The sequence below is a fragment of the Engraulis encrasicolus genome, unplaced genomic scaffold, assembly GCF_034702125.1.
Source record: "Engraulis encrasicolus isolate BLACKSEA-1 unplaced genomic scaffold, IST_EnEncr_1.0 scaffold_413_np1212, whole genome shotgun sequence".
Classification (NCBI taxonomy): domain Eukaryota; kingdom Metazoa; phylum Chordata; class Actinopteri; order Clupeiformes; family Engraulidae; genus Engraulis; species Engraulis encrasicolus.
Window position 1 is genome coordinate 20,001 of NW_026945713.1, and position 17,574 is coordinate 37,574.

Sequence of the window (17,574 nt, forward strand, 5' to 3'; positions counted from 1 at the left end):
TTCACTGTTTACCAAACGTCCCAACTTCATCGGAGTTGGGGTTTGTACTTTACAGGGGCACATGCCTGGGTAATGATTTGCCCCGGTATGTGTTTTAAAAAAAACATGCTACCTTGGAATATAATAGCTCAAGTTTAGCATATAGAGTAATCTACGAATCTAAAAATATGCACAAAATAGCGCACATGCACTACTTGCAATAACATAATTAATTTGAAAGCTTTTTCAAATAAGTACAGTGCCATGAGAAAGTTTGGGCACCCTTTTGGAAAATCATTACATTACATTAATGGTATACCTTCTTTGGGGTGCCCATATGTATGCACACGCCTATTTTTATTGAAATCCACATAAAATTCTTTCTGTAACACCTATGAAAATTATTCCACTGCTGAAATGTTTCTCTTTCCCTACAGTTCAACATATGTTAAAAGGAAGTTGCAACTTTAAAAGCTCAACGAGAAATAAACCGATGTAATGATTTTCCAAAAGGGTGCCCAAACTTTCTCATGGCACTGTAATAAGTAATGTTTTAAACTTGCACGCTTGACATGCTGGCATTATCTCTCGGTGCCCTACTGTGCCCCTGTATAGCATGAGGTCAGCTGACGCCCCTGGTGTGTTATAACTATCATTCTGCAGGGCTTATAATGCGTTATAACTCTCCTTATGTACAGCTTATCAGGAGCTTATGATGCGTTATAACACTATGTTTTATGATGCGTTATAACACTATGTTTTATGATGCGTTATAACACTATGTTTTATGATGCGTTATAACCTTATTCATCATTGCATGCATTATAACACTATGTTTTATGATGCATGTTCACCTTATTCATGTTTTCTTCATCAGGAGTCGCGCTGGGTGCACATCCAGAACACGGCGGCTAAGAAGACTCTGTTGCTAGGCACCATCAAGATGGCGACCCTTAACCTCTACACTAGCATGTGCGGCAAGGACAAGCCCACGCAGAAGGGGTACACTGTGGAGGACACACTGGAACAGCTGGGGAAGGTGTGTGTGTGTGTGTGTGTGTGTGTGTGTGATACACAGTGGAGGACACACTGGAACAGCTGGGGAAGGTGTGTGTGTGTGTGTGTGTGTGTGTGTGTGTGTGTGTGTGTGTGTGTGAGTGTGTGTGTGTGTGTGTGTGTGTGTGTGTGTGTGTGTGTGTGTGAGTGTGTGTGTGTGTGTGTGTGTGTGAGTGTGTGTGTGTGTGTGTGTGTGTGTGTGTGTGAGTGTGTGTGTGTGTGTGTGTGTGTGTGTGTGTGTGTGTGTGTGTGTGTGTGTGTGTGTGTGTGTGTGTGTGTGTGTGTGTGTGGGATACATCGTGGAGGACACATTGGAGCAGCTGGGGAAGGTGTGTGTGTGTGTGTGTGTGTGAGTGTGTGTGTGTGTGTGTGTGTGAGTGTGTGTGTGTGTGTGTGTGTGTGTGTGTGTGTGTGTGTGTGTGTGTGAGTGTGTGTGTGTGTGTGTGTGTGTGTGTGAGTGTGTGTGTGTGTGTGTGTGTGTGTGTGTGTGAGTGTGTGTGTGTGTGTGTGTGTGTGTGTGTGTGTGTGTGTGTGTGTGTGTGTGTGTGTGTGTGTGTGTGTGTGTGTGTTAGAGGATGACATTTTTCTGAAATTCCCGTGGGTCCCTCGGGTCTTGCGGGATTCCCGCAGGATGGGAGTCAAAATTTTAAAGATGAACGGGAGCGGGCAGGAACGGGAATAAAGATGAACGAGAACGGGAATGCGCGCTTATTTTTTCATTAAAAAAGCCTCGTTTTTTTAGATGAAAAGGGAGTGGGATTGATTTTGAGTGGGAGTGGGCAAGATTGGGAAACATTCTTTTCAGGAGTGGACGGGATGGGATTTGTTTCTTTTACTCCAGTCTGGGATGGGACGGGATGGGATTTTTTTTCTGGGACCGGGATGGGACGGGAGTGAAAATCCACTCCCGTGTCATGCTCTAGTGCAGTGTTTCTCAAACTTTTTCAGACCGAGGACCACTTTGTCCCCCCAAAAATGTTCAGGGACCACCTGTCCATTGAATTGACAGTTGATGGTTGCTAATTTGACACGTCTAATTTTGGTGCAGGTCACATTCTTTTATTTACATTTACAAGCCTCTCTTATTGTGGTGAAAATGAGACTTTATTACAAAGCTAAACATAGCTGTGAAAATGGTGTTACAAATATAGCATACTGCTAGCTTGTCTTGGAAAAATAAAAATCCCCTCGCGGACGGACCACCTGAGCTCTGTCGCGGACCACTAGTGGTCCCCGGACCACACTTTGAGAATCACTGCTCTAGTGTGTGTGTGTGTGTGTGTGGAGATTCAGGATTCAGGATGGGTGCGGGGCGGGTGCGGGGCGGGGGGGAGGGTCATGTCCCCAGGTCCTACATAGCAGCTGGGGAAGGTGTGTGTGTGTGTGTGTGAGAGAGAGATTCAGGATTCAGTGTACGTGTGTGTGTACGAGTGTGGGCTAAACATGTTGACCATGGCTAAGCTAAACATGTTGACCATGGCTAAGCGAAACATGTTGACCATGTGTTGACCATGGCTAAGCGAAACATGTTGACCATGGCTAAGCTAAGACCATGGCTAAGCGAAACATGTTGACCATGGCTAAGCTAAGACCATGGCTAAGCTAAACATGTTGACCATGGCTAAGCTAAACATGTTGACCATGGCTAAGCTAAACATGTTGACCATGGCTAAGCTAAACATGGCTAAGCTAAACATGTTGACCATGGCTAGGCTAAACATGTTGACCATGGCTAAGCTAAACATGTTGACCATGGCTAAGCTAAACATGTTGACCATGGCTAAGCTAAGACCATGGCTAAGCTAAACATGTTGACCATGGCTAAGCTAAACATGTTGACCATGGCTAAGCTAAACATGTTGACCATGGCTAAGCTAAACATGTTGACCATGGCTAAGCTAAACATGGCTAAGCTAAACATGTTGACCATGGCTAGGCTAAACATGTTGACCATGGCTAAGCTAAACATGTTGACCATGGCTAAGCTAAACATGTTGACCATGGCTAGGCTAAACATGTTGACCATGGCTAAGCTAAACATGTTGACCATGGCTAAGCTAAACATGTTGACCAGGTTTAACATTTGAGTTTATTTAATTTATGGATACTTTGAGGGATATATTTCTGCATTTCTCCCAATTTGTGTATGTGTGTGTGTGTGTGTGTGTGTGTGTGTTTCTCGTTTCTAGATTCAGTGTCTGATGACGAACCTGAACGGCATCATGGACGAAGTGCGGAAGTTTGAGCTGAAGGAGCAGCGTTAGCACTGACTAGCTAACTAGCATTAGGATACGCCACAAACACACACACACACACACACACACACCATTAACACTAACTACCTAGCATTAGCATAGACACATGATTGGCATAAACACTTGCACTATACCCACTAGAACTAAACAGCGCTTAGCGTAGTAGACACAAGTCCAAGGCAATAGCTTCGCGTAGACAAGAGCACCATTACTAATTAGTTCTAGACAAAAGCTTAGCATAGACGCTAGCATCATACATGCTATTACTGCTTAGCATACAGGCTAGTATTATACATGCTATTACTGCTTAGCATAGACGCTAGCATCATACATGCTATTACTGTTTAGCATAGACGCTAGCATCATACATGCTATTACTGACCTAAAATGGTGGCACTGGGCTCTGGCCACGCCCAAAGGCTGAGCACACCATCATAACGCAGCTATGCATGTTAACACGCCATCATAAGGCAGCTATGCATGTTAACACACCATCATAACGCAGCTATGCATGTTAACACCATCATGACGCAGCTATGCATGTGTCATACACACCATCATAACGCAGCTATGCATGTGTCATACACATTTTGTGACTGTTGTCATTAAGTGACATTCGGTTATGGTAAACACAGTCCTAGCAAAGTCAACTTTTCATGACAATAAAGCGTTTGACATTGACGTGATGTTTATGACTAATCCCTGACTGCCATGAGCTGTGAGGATCACCAAGGGTGGCTGAGCTGTGAGGATCATGCTGTTTGATTTCTCCAGCGCCTACAACACTATACAGCCACTTCTGCTTACATTTACTGTATATTGGCACGGTCACGCTATACATAGCAACATTTCACGTTAACAAACAGTCGTGAAACCCCCATGCAGTGTATAACATCTGGAACATTGAAAACAAGAAAGACAAGAACCATGACTAGCATGCCCATAGACGGCCATTCTAAACAGTCCCACCAGGAAATCTCGGGCATTTTCGAAAAATTTGCGATCTGAATTGCCAGATGGTGCAAGAGGATTTCCAGAAAATCCCAATAAAAGTTGCGAAGCTTCTTGTGTTGTTGCGATTTTGTTGCGGCATGAAGTGAAAGGTGCGATTTTTGTTGAGATTTTTAATATGTTTTCCCACGCTTACGTAAAGGACACTGCCACATTCCAGTCCTCTGGTGTTTTTAGGGGCCAAGCAGCGAAGCTGGCGAAGGCCCCTATAGAGTTAGTAGGTTTTCTTCATTGTTATTATTATTATCTAGTCACCATTCTTCTCCGACTGTAAGTCTATGGCAGCCCATAGAACCGTAGGCAGGAAAATGCTGTAAATTGGCACACACATTCGAGGCAGCCTCAGCATTACCCACAGTGATTTATAGGTCCCCAGCCCCAACACTCTAGCGCCACCAGCAGGTCAAAGTTGCAGGTACATTTCTGCTTGTAACTTTTGAACCGCTGGGCCAATTTTCATAAACTTGGTATCCCTGGAATCCTTGGGCCAAGACGAATCCAACGCACCCTGTGACGTCATTTTCCGCCAGGATAATTTTCCCGCCATTTTGAATTTTGCGAAATTCAATAAAAATGCTACTCCTCCCACAATTTTTGACCAATTCACCCGAAACTCGGTATATAGTATCTCTGGACTGAGCTTAATATGGGGTCTACATGAATATTCGATACCTTTAATTGTTTAGCCGTGACAGCCAATCAAAATTGTCGTAAAAGTGGTGAAACAGGAAGTGAGGTCATATCTCAGCAACCATTTGTCAAACTAGGCTGGGGTTTTGTACACACATAGTGGTCCACCCCAAGACCTACCACAAAGAAAATCAGATCCCCAGCTCAAACTCTGTAGCGCCACCAGCAGGTCAAATTTTTAGCTACATTTTTACCTGTAGCTTTTGAACCGTACTCCCAATTTTCAAAATATTGGTACACAGGTCATCTTCACACTATGTTGCACCCAGGTATGGATTTTCGTAACGATTGAAAAAACTATCAGCTCACAGCAGCCATTCAAAATTGTGGAAAGAATGGAGAGATTTTTTCTCATCTCTCTGTCCCCTTCCCCTCCCCTGCGCACGTTCACTGACACCATTCTCGGCAGGGGGTCTAGTGTCAACCAAAGCCCCACTGCCCCAACCCCTGCAACCCACCTTCCCCCACCCCCCACCCCCTCACACACACACAGACAGACAGAGGGAGAGGGAGAGGGAGAGGGAGGGGGAGAGGGACATGGAGAGGGACAGAGAGGGAAGGAGGGAGGGAGAAGGAGGGGGGAGAGGAAAGAATTTTGAACACCTCTTGTCGTTTGCCGGTGACAGCCAATCAAAATTGTCATAAAGGTGGCAAAACAGGAAGTGAGGTCATATCTCAGCAACCGTTAGTCAATTTCTGTTAGGATTTTTTGCACACATTCTAGTTCATCCCATGACCTCTCACAAAAAAATCCAGACCCCAAGCTCTCTAGCGGCACCAACAGGTAACAGGAAGTGAGCTCATATCTCGGCAGCTCTTCAACGGATTCAAACTAAACTTGGTTTACGTGATCACACTCTCGTCCAAGGAATGCACACCAACATTGGCGAGATTTGGACCAAAGGGGGCGCTGCAGTTCCTTCTGTTGCCGTGGCGACTCTGGCAAGTTTACTGCTTGGCCCCGCATTGCTGCTTGCAGCTATATTTATATTATTTTCAGTGGTCATTTTGGTATTTTTGACGTATTTGGTAGCCTAGGTAGTAACCTCATAAGCTGCGTAGCGGGCTTTCAAACAATAAAATAATGGCAGGCCTATTTATTTGGGTCATTAGTGGCGAGTGCTGCCATTAATGGCCGAGCACTACACCATCCAGAATTTTCAGATAAAAAGTGTGGAGAAATTCACTCCACTGCCTTGCCAGTTAGCCAGACCTGCCTTACCGCAGAAATACACCAGCGGCGATGCGATTCAAGCGACAGAGTGCAGCAGCAAGCGATACGAGCGATTGAGGAGACTAGAGTATGTCCGTACAGGCAGAAGGCAAAGCATTCAAGCATTCCCATTGGCTGTGGTCACTGACCTCTATAAAGTCATTGGCTGTCGCGGCTTGTTGCCGAACCGCGTCATAGAAAGTTGAAAAGATTTCAACTTCAAACTGTCGCGCTCGTCGCACAAATCGCTCTAGTCTCCAGAATCGCTTTTGTCGCGCGACTCAATGCAAAGTCAATTACTTCCGTCGCTCGACTCGCTCAGATCGCAGCTGGTGTATTTCTGCGGTTATTCCACATGCTACGAGTATAGTATGGCTCATCAGACCACCTGCCACCGGGTTTTTACACCACCAACGTTCCTTTAAAATGCGAGCACTCACCATCGAGATAAGCATCCGTGTCCACTCTTCAGAAATTCTAGGAGTTCATTTTATCCAGTCTCTGCACTCTTCCTTGTAGGAACCGTCAGTGTATGATACAAACGCTGTTCGGTGAACACACGCCTCTGGTCAGGCTATGATAGTGAATGATACGAATTTTCCTCCTCATGGCATGTTCACGTTCACTTGTTCACACAAGTTTTGAATCGGCCCAAGACAATTTAATTGACGATTCATTTTCACTACAAACGCTTCTTTGATAACTTGGACAGCTAGATGTTATTGTAGAGGTGTTCTCTGCTGTAGCTCAGACTGCCAAACTCTACCGTATTGAGGCACCCTATAGAATAGATGCCAATTTTTTTCATTGCTTTGAAGTTCTGAAATGTCGGAGGATGGAAGATTTCCTTTTATGTTCAGCGATTAGGTTGCAAGGTGTACAAAATAGTTTGCCCCCGCTTTCGATGAGGACATCTGGAAACTGCTTAACCCTGTCCTCAAGGGCAGATTGCTGCACGGGCCTACCGGGCCGAGGCCCAGGGGCCCAAGAACCAAGGGGGCCCTGAAGCCCAAACCCATGCTATGGAAAAAAAAACACTTCAATATTGGTCTATATTTGTGTTAAAATTACACTTCAAATTACTGTAAAATATTTTAAACTTTTAACTTTTTAAAACTTAAAAAACAAGTCCGACAGGCGGACAACAGATGCGTCCGTCTATGCCCGTTCTGAACCTTTTTTGCCCAAACGCCCCCTTGGCCTCCTCATAACCTGTCAAGGCAATTTATCAATAAGCCTACCATGTACTGTATAAGCCTGGATTTGAAAAAGTACCATAGGATTTCAACAGTGTTGGGCAATTTACTGAAAAACTGTAATGCATTGCTGATTACATGTTACTGTCTTTTCAAAATAATCCCTTACACTACATTTAGCAATGTGGGGACCTAAGGCGAATTTAGCTTAGGGGGGCCATCGGTCCATCCCATATCACATTTTTTTTTAACATAAAATCTCTATTTTTGTTAGGCTATTTTTTTTTTAATCACGATTTTTTATTTAAAAAAAATAAATAATTACAAACATAAAAAACAGGCAAACATTACAATGAATTACAATGAAACATTTCAATGAATAGGCTATTTGCAATTTTGCATAGGCCTACATTAAATAAACTAAAATGTGAAATTCTCTTTTCACTTTAATATGAGAGCAGTGATGTCCCCCCCCCCTCACTGAAGTGTTATTTCATGTGTGTGCATGATGCTGTCACCTATTTGAAGTGACGTTGATGTTGGATTTCATGGAATACTTTTAAATGCCGCTTTGGGAAGAAAACAGAGTAGGCGACAGGTGAACTGTATTTCTGTCAAAACAGTGGTTTGCAGGCGTTTGCGTTTTCACGTGGATATTGTCTTCGTGGACCGTAACAGACAAACCGTAAGTTCCATAAACTAATCAATGAGACATTGGCTACGTGTACATGATGTTTTTTAAGTCCGATTTAATAAATGCGATTTAAATAGATCGGATTAAGAGTTATTTTGCAATGCGTATACATGGCACTTTCACTTAAATGCGATTAAACGTCTGGGGAAAATAAAGCATTGCGATTGGACTGAGGACGCACGTGCTGAGCGAGCCAAATAAGGCACGGGGGCGTGGTTCAATGCCACCGAGATGCAGGTCATCTTCCCCACGAAAATCGTTGCCTCAGGCGGACTGAAATCACAACATTTCCCCCTTTCTCCCTGGATCATTTACAATGCTACATTGGCTACCCTGTTAGCATAGAAAAACGAGTGGTCAAATGGTAATGTGGAGTAACTTTGTTGTGCTTCATTACTTTGTGGGGCACTTTTACATCAATATATGGAAGCCACAACATTTATAGTCGCTTAGGGACTTTAAATTAAGCAAAACTTTCATGTGAAAATCAACAGGAAGTGCCGCCATGTTTTTCTCACTGGCAAAGAGCTTTTGGTTTGCACGCATGAGCTCCAGGCCAAAACTGAGCGACTGCCACCTTGTGGACACAAGAGGGAATCACAAGAGGGAATCACAAGAGGGAATCACAATTCAGAAACCCATCACGGGAGGGCGGACGGACGGACGGAAGGACGGACGGACACCAAAGCCTCTTAAGGCCCATTTATACCCTACGGAACCGGACGAAATTCGTCTTTCCGTGCCAACCGTTGCTCCCGGAGTTGCATTCATACCTCCGTCCGTAAAATTGATGTTACGTAATAAATCCTCTAGAGGGCAGAGTCGGTTGGCTATGAATGGACAGTTGCTGTGGCAGATTTGTGTTCGTTTTACAAATTATTTAGCCCAAATAAAATAGCCAGACCTAGGATTCACGGAGATAACACACTGAAACAACTTTAAGATTTGTGTAATGATGTATAAACAAATCCAGGAGGCTTCGTGCTGGCCATTTAGGTTTGTTGTTGGGAAAACGAACGTCCTCCGAGCCCAAATGTAAACAAATGAGGCATGTGTTTAGCTTGGCTAGCATGGTAATGGAAATATACCCTTTCACAAACTCTCAGGTTATTTCATTTACTATTTGTATCGTTTTTAGATGTGAAATACTTCTCTTCTTCGTTGAGTTTTGTAAATTGGTGTCTTTTTCACTATACTGCCACCCACGGCCGCCTCTGGTATTGCTCCGTTTCACCCGTAGTCACCGGATTGCTAAGCACTCGACCAACGGACAAACTGACGGATGAAACGACCCCCGGAACCGGGTGAAAGCGTCCGTTTCCGTAATTACCGTAGGGTATAAATGGGCCTTTATAGAGATGCGTGGGACGCATCTAAAAAATTATCAGGGGACGGTCCCCAAGCCAGAACCCCTCCAAAATAGACGTCTCGCTAACATCTTTATTAAAACCCCAAAGCTCTTGGAACCTTGTGATGCCCTGGCCTCGAGGGGGGCCTTTCTTGTTGTCTGGCCCAGGGGCCCATGGAGTCATAATCCTTCGTTGCTATATTAGTTGGGAGGTGACTCGAGGCAGACATTCTGCTTCTTTTTTTCGACGGAGAATCCAAACCAATTTCTTTGTCCAAACCACTGGACATGGATTGGTTCAAAGTTGCTGGAAATCGCGGTGATTGGTTAAAGTTGCGCTGTCGCGCAGAATTAGCGGGAATTCATTGAAGTTGCGAAAAAGTTGCAAAACGCAACGTCGCAAATTCCCGGAGGGACTGTCTAAAGCTGGTGTTGACAAAATCCAAACTATACTGCAGAACTCAGCCAAGGAAGCTGTTTGATAGAACATTTGGGTGTTACTGTTACACTCTATTTATTTTATTTATTTAAGTCTTTCTGCCTTCTTTGTTTTAATATCATGACGACTAGCTAGTAGTAGTAACAGCAGTAGACGGTGTAATACAACACCAGACGGTAACAACAGTAGCTAGCAAGGCCCCCGATATACCACTAGATTCCAGCCAAGGCCATACCACTAGATTCCAGCCAAGGCCCCCATATACCGCTAGATTCCAGCCAAGGTCCCCATATACCGCTAGATTCCAGCCAAGGTCCCCATATACCACTAGATTCCAGCCAAGGTCCCCATATACCACTAGATTCCAGCCAAGGTCCCCATATACCACTAGATTCCAGCCAAGGTCCCCATATACCGGTAGATTCCAGCCAAGGCCCCCATATACCACTAGATTCCAGCCAAGACCCCCCATATACCACTAGATTCCAGCCAAGGCCCCCATATACCACTAGATTCCAGCCAAGGCCCCCATATACCACTAGATTCCAGCTAAGGCCCCCATATACCACTAGATTCCAGCCAAGGCCCCCATATACCACTAGATTCCAGCCAAGGCCCCCCATATACCAGTAGATTCCAGCCAAGGCCACCATATATCACTAGATTCCAGCTAAGGCCCCCACATATCACTAGATTCCAGCCAAGGCCCCCATATACCACTAGATTCCAGCCAAGGCCCCCATATACCACTAGATTCCAGCCAAGGCCCCCCTGACATGAGCCGTGCCACACTTATTTTGTGTGCAACCAGTTTCACAACTTGATGAAGTTGGTGCATTCCTAAACCCATTGAATTACTACAGAAAGCATAATACATATATAAACATTGTAAAGAGAAAAATGATTCCACTGGGATTGTTTAGCTTATTTTGGCTAATAAGTTATTTGATTTTTGAAATTATTGAGTTTATTTCACAATATATTCCCTGCCAACCTGCCGCGGCCCCCCTGGCATCCCCTCGCGGCCCCCCAGGCGTCCCCGGCCCCCACTTTGAGAACCACTGGGCAAGTAGTAGTAACAGTAGTAGTAACAGTAGTAGTAACAGTAGTAGTAACAGTAGTAGACGGTGTAATAACGACACTAGACGGTGGAGTTTTGTTTTGTTTTTGTTTTTGTTTATTGGACAGATGTGACTGCAGAGTTCTACAGTACAGGTGACTAGAGGAACTCCAGGAGGAACAGAACGGAACAAACAAACAAACAAACAAACAAATAAACAAACTAACAAATGGATGGAAGGATGGAAGGATGGAGGAGAGTTGAACTAAAGGAATGTAGAGGGCAAGTGTTTCTTAGGAAAATGAGACTCCAGGCTCTTCTATTAGGTGATTTACCTCTTAACTTCACTTGGTCTACTCCTGATCCAGCTTGTTACTATAGGCCCCAGCACTGGAGATATACCAAGAAGATGGTCAAGTGGTAAACCTGGCTTAGTTAACCCACAGGAAGTGGTAAACCTGCTAATAGATACACCTGCAGACATCATTTCGTTGAGGAAATGATAACTCCAGACTCTTCTATTAGACGGTTTACTGCAGGCTCCTCTAACCAGGTTCACGTTCAGACAAAATGGATTCCTAAAAAAAGGACGCACTAGAGCAGACACAAGGAAACTCAAAAAAGGGGAGATTAAAAATCAAATAAAATGCATCAATGTCTAGAACTATATCGCATTTCCACTTTTCATACACCTAAGCAAAATGAGTTCACAAATCACACTTTGGGAGACTTTTTTTCTTTCTTTCTTTCTTTTTTCTCTTTCTTTCTTTTCCAAATCGATTTAGATTTTTTTACCTTTCCCTTCAAAATACAGTGATTGGGGAAAGTAAGTTGGGGAAAGAGCTAAAAACATTTGATAACATTTGATAACATTGGTATTAAACATTCCAAACAAACCACCAGAGCAAAAACACACACGTGAGGAAGAAGAGGAGGCAGCGGGTGGCAGAACTGCACAATGTCCCCTCCTACAGGAAAACTCCGGAACTACAAGATCATGATGTCACCCTTTACAGGAATTACATGATGCCCCCTACAGGTAAACTCTAGAATTACATGATGCCCCCTACAGGTAAACTCCAGAGCCACATGATGTCGCCTCCCACAGAAAAACTGCAGAATTACAAAAATAATGTCGCCCTTTATAGGAAACCTGCAGAATCTCACGATGTCTGCCCCCTACAGGTTAAGTCTTGAATGACATGATGTAGGGCCCCTACAGGTTAAGTCTTGAATGACATGATGCAGGGCCCCGTCTCCTCGCTGCTTCCTCTCTGCTATTGTTTACATGATTCAAGTGGGCGTGTACACAGTCTGCTGCGGCCAGTCAGTATTCGCTATGTCTATGAGCTTCACTCTGATTGGCTCCCCAATCCTCCCTCCCTCCCTCGCCCCACCCCCCTTCATTTGGACTGGACCACCTCCCTCATCTCATCTCGTCTCGTCTCATCTCGTCTCGTCTCATCTCGTCTCTACATGTCTCCACCCCCCTCCCTGGCTAGCAGCCCTATAGCCGTCCAGAGCGGAGCGGAGCGGAACAGAGTGCAGCAGGGTAAAGCAACGACCTCATTTAAAGAGAAGAAAAAACTAAACCAAAGACATCAACGGAAATAAAAACGTTAGACATTAAAACACTAAAACACACAGAGGCCAGTGACAGATGACAGGTGACCGGTGACCCTACAGCGGGTCAAGAGGGACGAGTGACAGACGAGTACGAGGGGACATGGGGGGGGGCGGGGGAGGCGGTCTCAAACATCTTCCAGTAGAGCAAGATACATCAAGCCCGTACTTTAGATACATCAAGCTCTTCCTGGATCCAGGTGACGTCATGTGACGCCCCTTTAGGGTCATGTGACGTCATGGGAACGCCCCTTTAGGATCATGTGACGTCATGTGACGCCCCTTTAGGGTCATGTGACGTCATGGGAACGCCCCTTTAGGATCATGTGACGTCATGTGACGCCCCTTTAGGATCATGTGACGTCATGGGAACGCCCCTTTAGGATCATGTGATGTCATGTGACGCCCCTTTAGGATCATGTGACGTCATGGGAACGCCCCTTTAGGATCATGTGACGCCCCTTTAGGATCATGTGACGTCAGGTGACGCCCCTTTAGGGGACCTTAGTAGAGGGCGGGAGTTTGGAAACGGAACATGAGCACAGGCCTTTGCGCTTGGCAGGCGGGGTTTGGCTTATCTGCTCTACTAGAAGATGTTGGACAAGACATTAGTGTGACACCTACGGTCACGTGACGTGACGTGACGTGACGTGACGTGACGTGACGTGACGTGACGTGACGTGACGTGACATGACGTGACGAGACGAGGGGCCCAGGAGCTGAGGACTGCCTCTCTGGCGCCCCCCCCCTCCCCTGGCCACAGCACTGCACTGCACTGCCTCTCTGGCGCCCCCCCCCTCCCCTGGCCACAGCACAGCACTGCACTGCCAAACGCATAGTGTTCTATTGCACTACCAACAACTTAAAACAAATTAAAAACAGTTTCAATAAAACGGTACATTTCTAAACGGTACATTTCTGTCAGCATTTTAAAACAAGGAAGATTCTATTGCAATACCGGGAGCTTTCAAAAGCAACGCTGACTAATAAAAACAAAACGGGGGGAAATAAAATCAAAACATTCAGTGAAAATACAAATGGATAATGGTAAAATAACTCTAAATATCAACGTTTTAGAAAGGTTTTTTTTTCCTCTAAAATTGTTAAATAGTAATGTGTAAAGCTAGATAAAGCTGAACCAGGTCTTGTGTGTGAGTGTGTGTGTGTGTGTGTGTGTGTGTGTGTGTGTGTGTGTGAGTGTGTGAGTGTGTGCGTTTTCTCTAGAAAAGAAACACAGCAGTTTGTTTTAACTCCTTACAACCATGCCAACGAGGTGGGGGGGTGGGGTGGGGGTGGTGATGGGGGGTGCTCTGTCTATTTTCCCACCTCCCTCTCGGTTTGCTTATATTATAACCCCCATCGCACCCACACCCCTCCCCCCATAGACAGGTCCTCTGCCCCCCCCCCCAAAACAGAAGTGGGGCTACGATGGGGTACGAGGGAAATGAGGGTGGGTGGGAGCACTCTAGTATGGGGGGGTGGGGGTGGGGTGGAGGGGGGTCTCGTGTCTATGTGTCTATGTGTCTATGTGTGTGTGTGTGTGTGTGTGTGTGTGTGTGTGAGGGGTCGGTCCTCATCATAAATAGGGGTACTGTGCGAGTCTCCGCGGGCTCGGTAGTTGGTACGCCCCCCCGTAACCGGCTGCCGTGGCCCCCCCTGCCTCGCTGCGTACGCCCCCCAGAGGGCCGGCGGTGGCGTATGGCAGAGCAGGGAAGGAGGGCATCGGCTGGTACTGGGAGACGACCGGCAGCGGAAGAGGGTGCACGCCCACCCCCCCCACGCCCACGCCCACGCCCCCCAGAGAGTCCTTCAGCAGGGAGGGGGCGTAGTGGAGCCCCGAGGAGGAGGAGGGTGGGGGGTTGCGGTGCGATGGGGAGCCGGTGCTGATGCTGCTGCTGCTGCTGCTGCTGGCGGCGGCACTGATGCCGTTTCCATGGTGACCCAGGATGCTGGCAGCGCCGTTGCTATGGTGATGGCTCAACAGCTGCTCCATGGCGTGGGAGGCGGGGTATGTGTAGAGCCCCGCCCCTCCGGCAGCAGAGGGAAACGCCCCCAACACGGCGGTGTCCGGCAGACGGTACTGGGCCACGAGCGAGCCGGATGCAGCCGAGGAGGCGGAGGAGGAGGCGGCGGAGGGGGGGAAGGTGTGCTGTCGCCGTAGAGACGAAGAGCGCTCCTGAGACGAAGAGGAAGAAGAGGAGCAGGAAGAGGAGACCAGAGTGGGCTGATGGAGGAGAGGAGAAGAGGAGAGGAAGAGAGAGGAGAGGAGAGGAGAGGAGGAGAAGAGGAGAGGAAGAGAGAGGAGAGGAGAGGGAGAGGAGAGGAGAGGAGAGGAGAGGGGGATAGAGGAGAGGAGAGGAGAGGAGAGGGAGGAGAGGAGAAGAAAGAGAGGAGGGGAGGAGAGGAGAGGGGGATAGAGGAGAGAGGAGAGGGATAGAGGAGAGGACAGGAGACGGGGATAGAGGAGAGGAGAGGAGAGGAGAGGAGAAGAGGGGAGAGGAGAAGGAAGAGGAGAGGAGAGGGAGAGGAGAGGGAGGGGAGAGGAGAGGAGAGGGAGGAGAGGAGAGGAGAGGGGGATAGAGGAGAGAAATAGAGGAGAGGAGAGGCAGGAGAGGAGAGGAGAGGAGAGGAGAGACAGGAGAGGAGAGGAGTGGATAGGCAGAGGAGAGGAGAGGAGAGGAGAGGAGAGGAGAGGAGAGGAGAGGAGAGACAGGAGAGGAGAGACAGGAGAGGAGAGACAGGAGAGGAGAGGAGAGGAGAGGAGAGGAGAGGAGAGGAGAGGAGAGGAGGAGAGAGGAGACAGGAGAGAGGAGACAGGAGGAGAGGAGAGACAGGAGAGAGAGGAGAGGAGAGGAGAGGAGAGGAGAGGAGAGGAGATAAGGAGAGAGGAGAGGAGAGGAGAGGAGGAGAGGAGGGGAGGAGAGGAGGAGGGGAGGAGGAAGAGAGAGGAGCAATAAGATAAAGCTGACACTATAATCTGATGTTTACCTGTGATTATTAGCATTTCGTTATTAGTGTGTGTGTGTGTGTGTGTGTGTGTGTGTGTGTGTGTGTGTGTGTGTGTGTGTGTGTGCTACCTGGCTGAGGTTGAGTGGTTGTGATCTGCTGGGGGCCGCTAGGTGTGTGTGTGTGTGTGTGTGTGTGCGCGTGTGTGTGTGTGTGTGTGTGTGTGTATGTGTTACCTGGCTGAGGTTGAGTGGTTGTTATCTGCTGGGGGCTGCGGGGTGTGTGTGTGTGTGTGTGTGTGTGTGTGTGTGTGTGTGTGTGTGTGTGTGTGTGTGCTACCTGGCTGAGGTTGAGTGGTTGTGATCTGCTGGGGGCCGCTAGGTGTGTGTGTGTGTGTGTGTGTGTGTGTGTGTGTGTGTGTGTGTGTGTGTGTGTGTGTGTGTGTGTGTGTGTGTGTGTGTGTGTGCTACCTGGCTGAGGTTGAGTGGTTGTGATCTGCTGGGGGCCACTAGGTGTGTGTGTGTGTGTGTGTGTGTGTGTGTGTGTGTGTGTGTGTGTGTGTGTGTGTGTGTGTGTGTGTGTGTGTGTGTGTGTGTGTGCTACCTGGCTGAGGTTGAGTGGTTGTGATCTGCTGGGGGCCACGGTGTGTGTGTGTGTGTGTGTGTGTGTGTGTGTGTGTGTGTGTGTGTGTGTGTGTGTGTGTGTGTGCTACCTGGCTGAGGTTGAGTGGTTGTGATCTGCTGGGGGCCACTAGATGGCGCTGCTCTCGCTCTCCGCCGTCTCCGGAGCCGCAGGGCTGACGAGTCGCCGCACGCTTTGGCTTCACGTAGCCTGCAGGGGGCGCCACACACAACATACACCAGTTACATTACAACACACACCAGTTACATTACAACACACACCACACACAATACACACACCAGTTACATTACAACACACTTCACACAACACACACCACACACACCACACAACACACACCAGTTACATTACAACACACAACACAACACACACCAGTTACATTACAACACACAACACACACCAGTTACTGACAACAGACAACACACACCAGTTACTGACAACAGACAACACAGAACACACACATCAGTTAAGGGGGTTTATAGTGGCACCTCAACTGAGGTGCAGTACAGAACAGCAGCCACCACGCCCCCCTGTGCAGCGACAAAACAACCCCTGGCAGTGGTACACGCATGGTTCTCCCAGGCTGAAATGTCCGTGAGCTGAGCTATGCTCTTGGACTGTGATTGGTCACTGTGCTTGCAGCAGTGCAGGCAGTACTTGGCCCTGATAGGTCAGTGGTGTTCTATTGTTCTATCCTACCGCGGAGACTTGAATAAGGAAAAGGAAAAGCACGATGCGGTGACTTGGCAGGAAATCACTGGAGTTTACTTGACATGGAGAAGAGAAACTGTGTTCTATTTCAGTAGTACAACTCCCAAAAAAACAATTTAAAATATCCATACAAGGCCTTCATCATGAAAATTATATAAGTTTGTAGTGTGGTAGTAGCAAAGAAGCCTCTTTGTTCGTTTGTGGTATGGCAGCTAGCTCCTAAAACAGGGTTCGCTAATGTCCTGTAGAGTTTGAATGGGTTTGGCTGACAGTTGCTAAGCTAGCTGTTAGTATGGCCATTAGATAGGCTATCTATTGTATTTAAAAATGGCTTTTGTTTGGCATTTTAACCATCTGAACTGCAAAACATGAATAAAGAGACAATCTTGTATGCCATCATTCATGTCTAAATACGCCACAACTTTTTAAATTAGTAGCAAGAAGCATCTTTGTTAGTGGTAGAATTATGTTTCAGGTGGCTAGTCAACTAGCTTAGAGTTTGTAATAACTGATTTAGCTGGCTAGCTACTAGTAGGCCCCAGGTGTGAATGGCCATTCAGGCTATCTATCGTCTTTTTAAAACGGCGTTTGTTTGGCATTTAGGCCTAATTTCATGGACTGTAATACTTGACTGAAAAGAAACTGATGTTGTACCATCTAATTATGCCCCAACTTTTAGAAGTAGTATGGAATATTACATTTTAGATAGCCAGC

The 17,574-nt window shown here is 46.8% G+C and overlaps 2 protein-coding genes across 2 annotated transcripts in view; one reads left to right on the top strand and one right to left on the bottom strand.

The window, feature by feature from the left end:
• Positions 1-3,971, top strand: part of LOC134443969 (coiled-coil domain-containing protein 42-like) — a 23,479-nt gene extending 19,508 nt beyond the window's left edge. Inside the window, exons 6-7 of the mRNA XM_063193471.1 lie at positions 857-1,018; positions 3,225-3,971. Of these exons, the coding sequence (XP_063049541.1) occupies positions 857-1,018; positions 3,225-3,299 (237 nt within the window). The 3' untranslated portion in view covers positions 3,300-3,971. The remainder of the gene's footprint in view (positions 1-856; positions 1,019-3,224) is intronic.
• Positions 3,972-14,132: 10,161 nt separating this feature from the next.
• LOC134443971 (uncharacterized) lies at positions 14,133-16,382 on the bottom strand. The gene is made up of 2 exons (XM_063193472.1): positions 16,223-16,382; positions 14,133-14,788 (listed from the first exon to the last, which is right to left on the bottom strand). The coding sequence occupies exons 1-2, from the start codon at positions 16,364-16,366 to the stop codon at positions 14,141-14,143; spliced, it is 792 nt and encodes a 263-aa protein (XP_063049542.1). The 5' UTR covers positions 16,367-16,382; the 3' UTR covers positions 14,133-14,140.
• Between the last annotated feature and the right edge of the window lie 1,192 nt (positions 16,383-17,574).

Bases quoted from the DNA above. Each gene is read 5' to 3' on its own strand.
- LOC134443971 (XM_063193472.1), bottom strand. From the start codon at position 16,366: ATGTTGTGTGTGGCGCCCCCTGCAGGCTACGTGAAGCCAAAGCGTGCG. The intron at 14,789-16,222 runs GTAGCACACACA...CTCCTCCATCAG, and splicing joins AACCACTCAACCTCAGCCAG to CCCACTCTGGTCTCCTCTTC.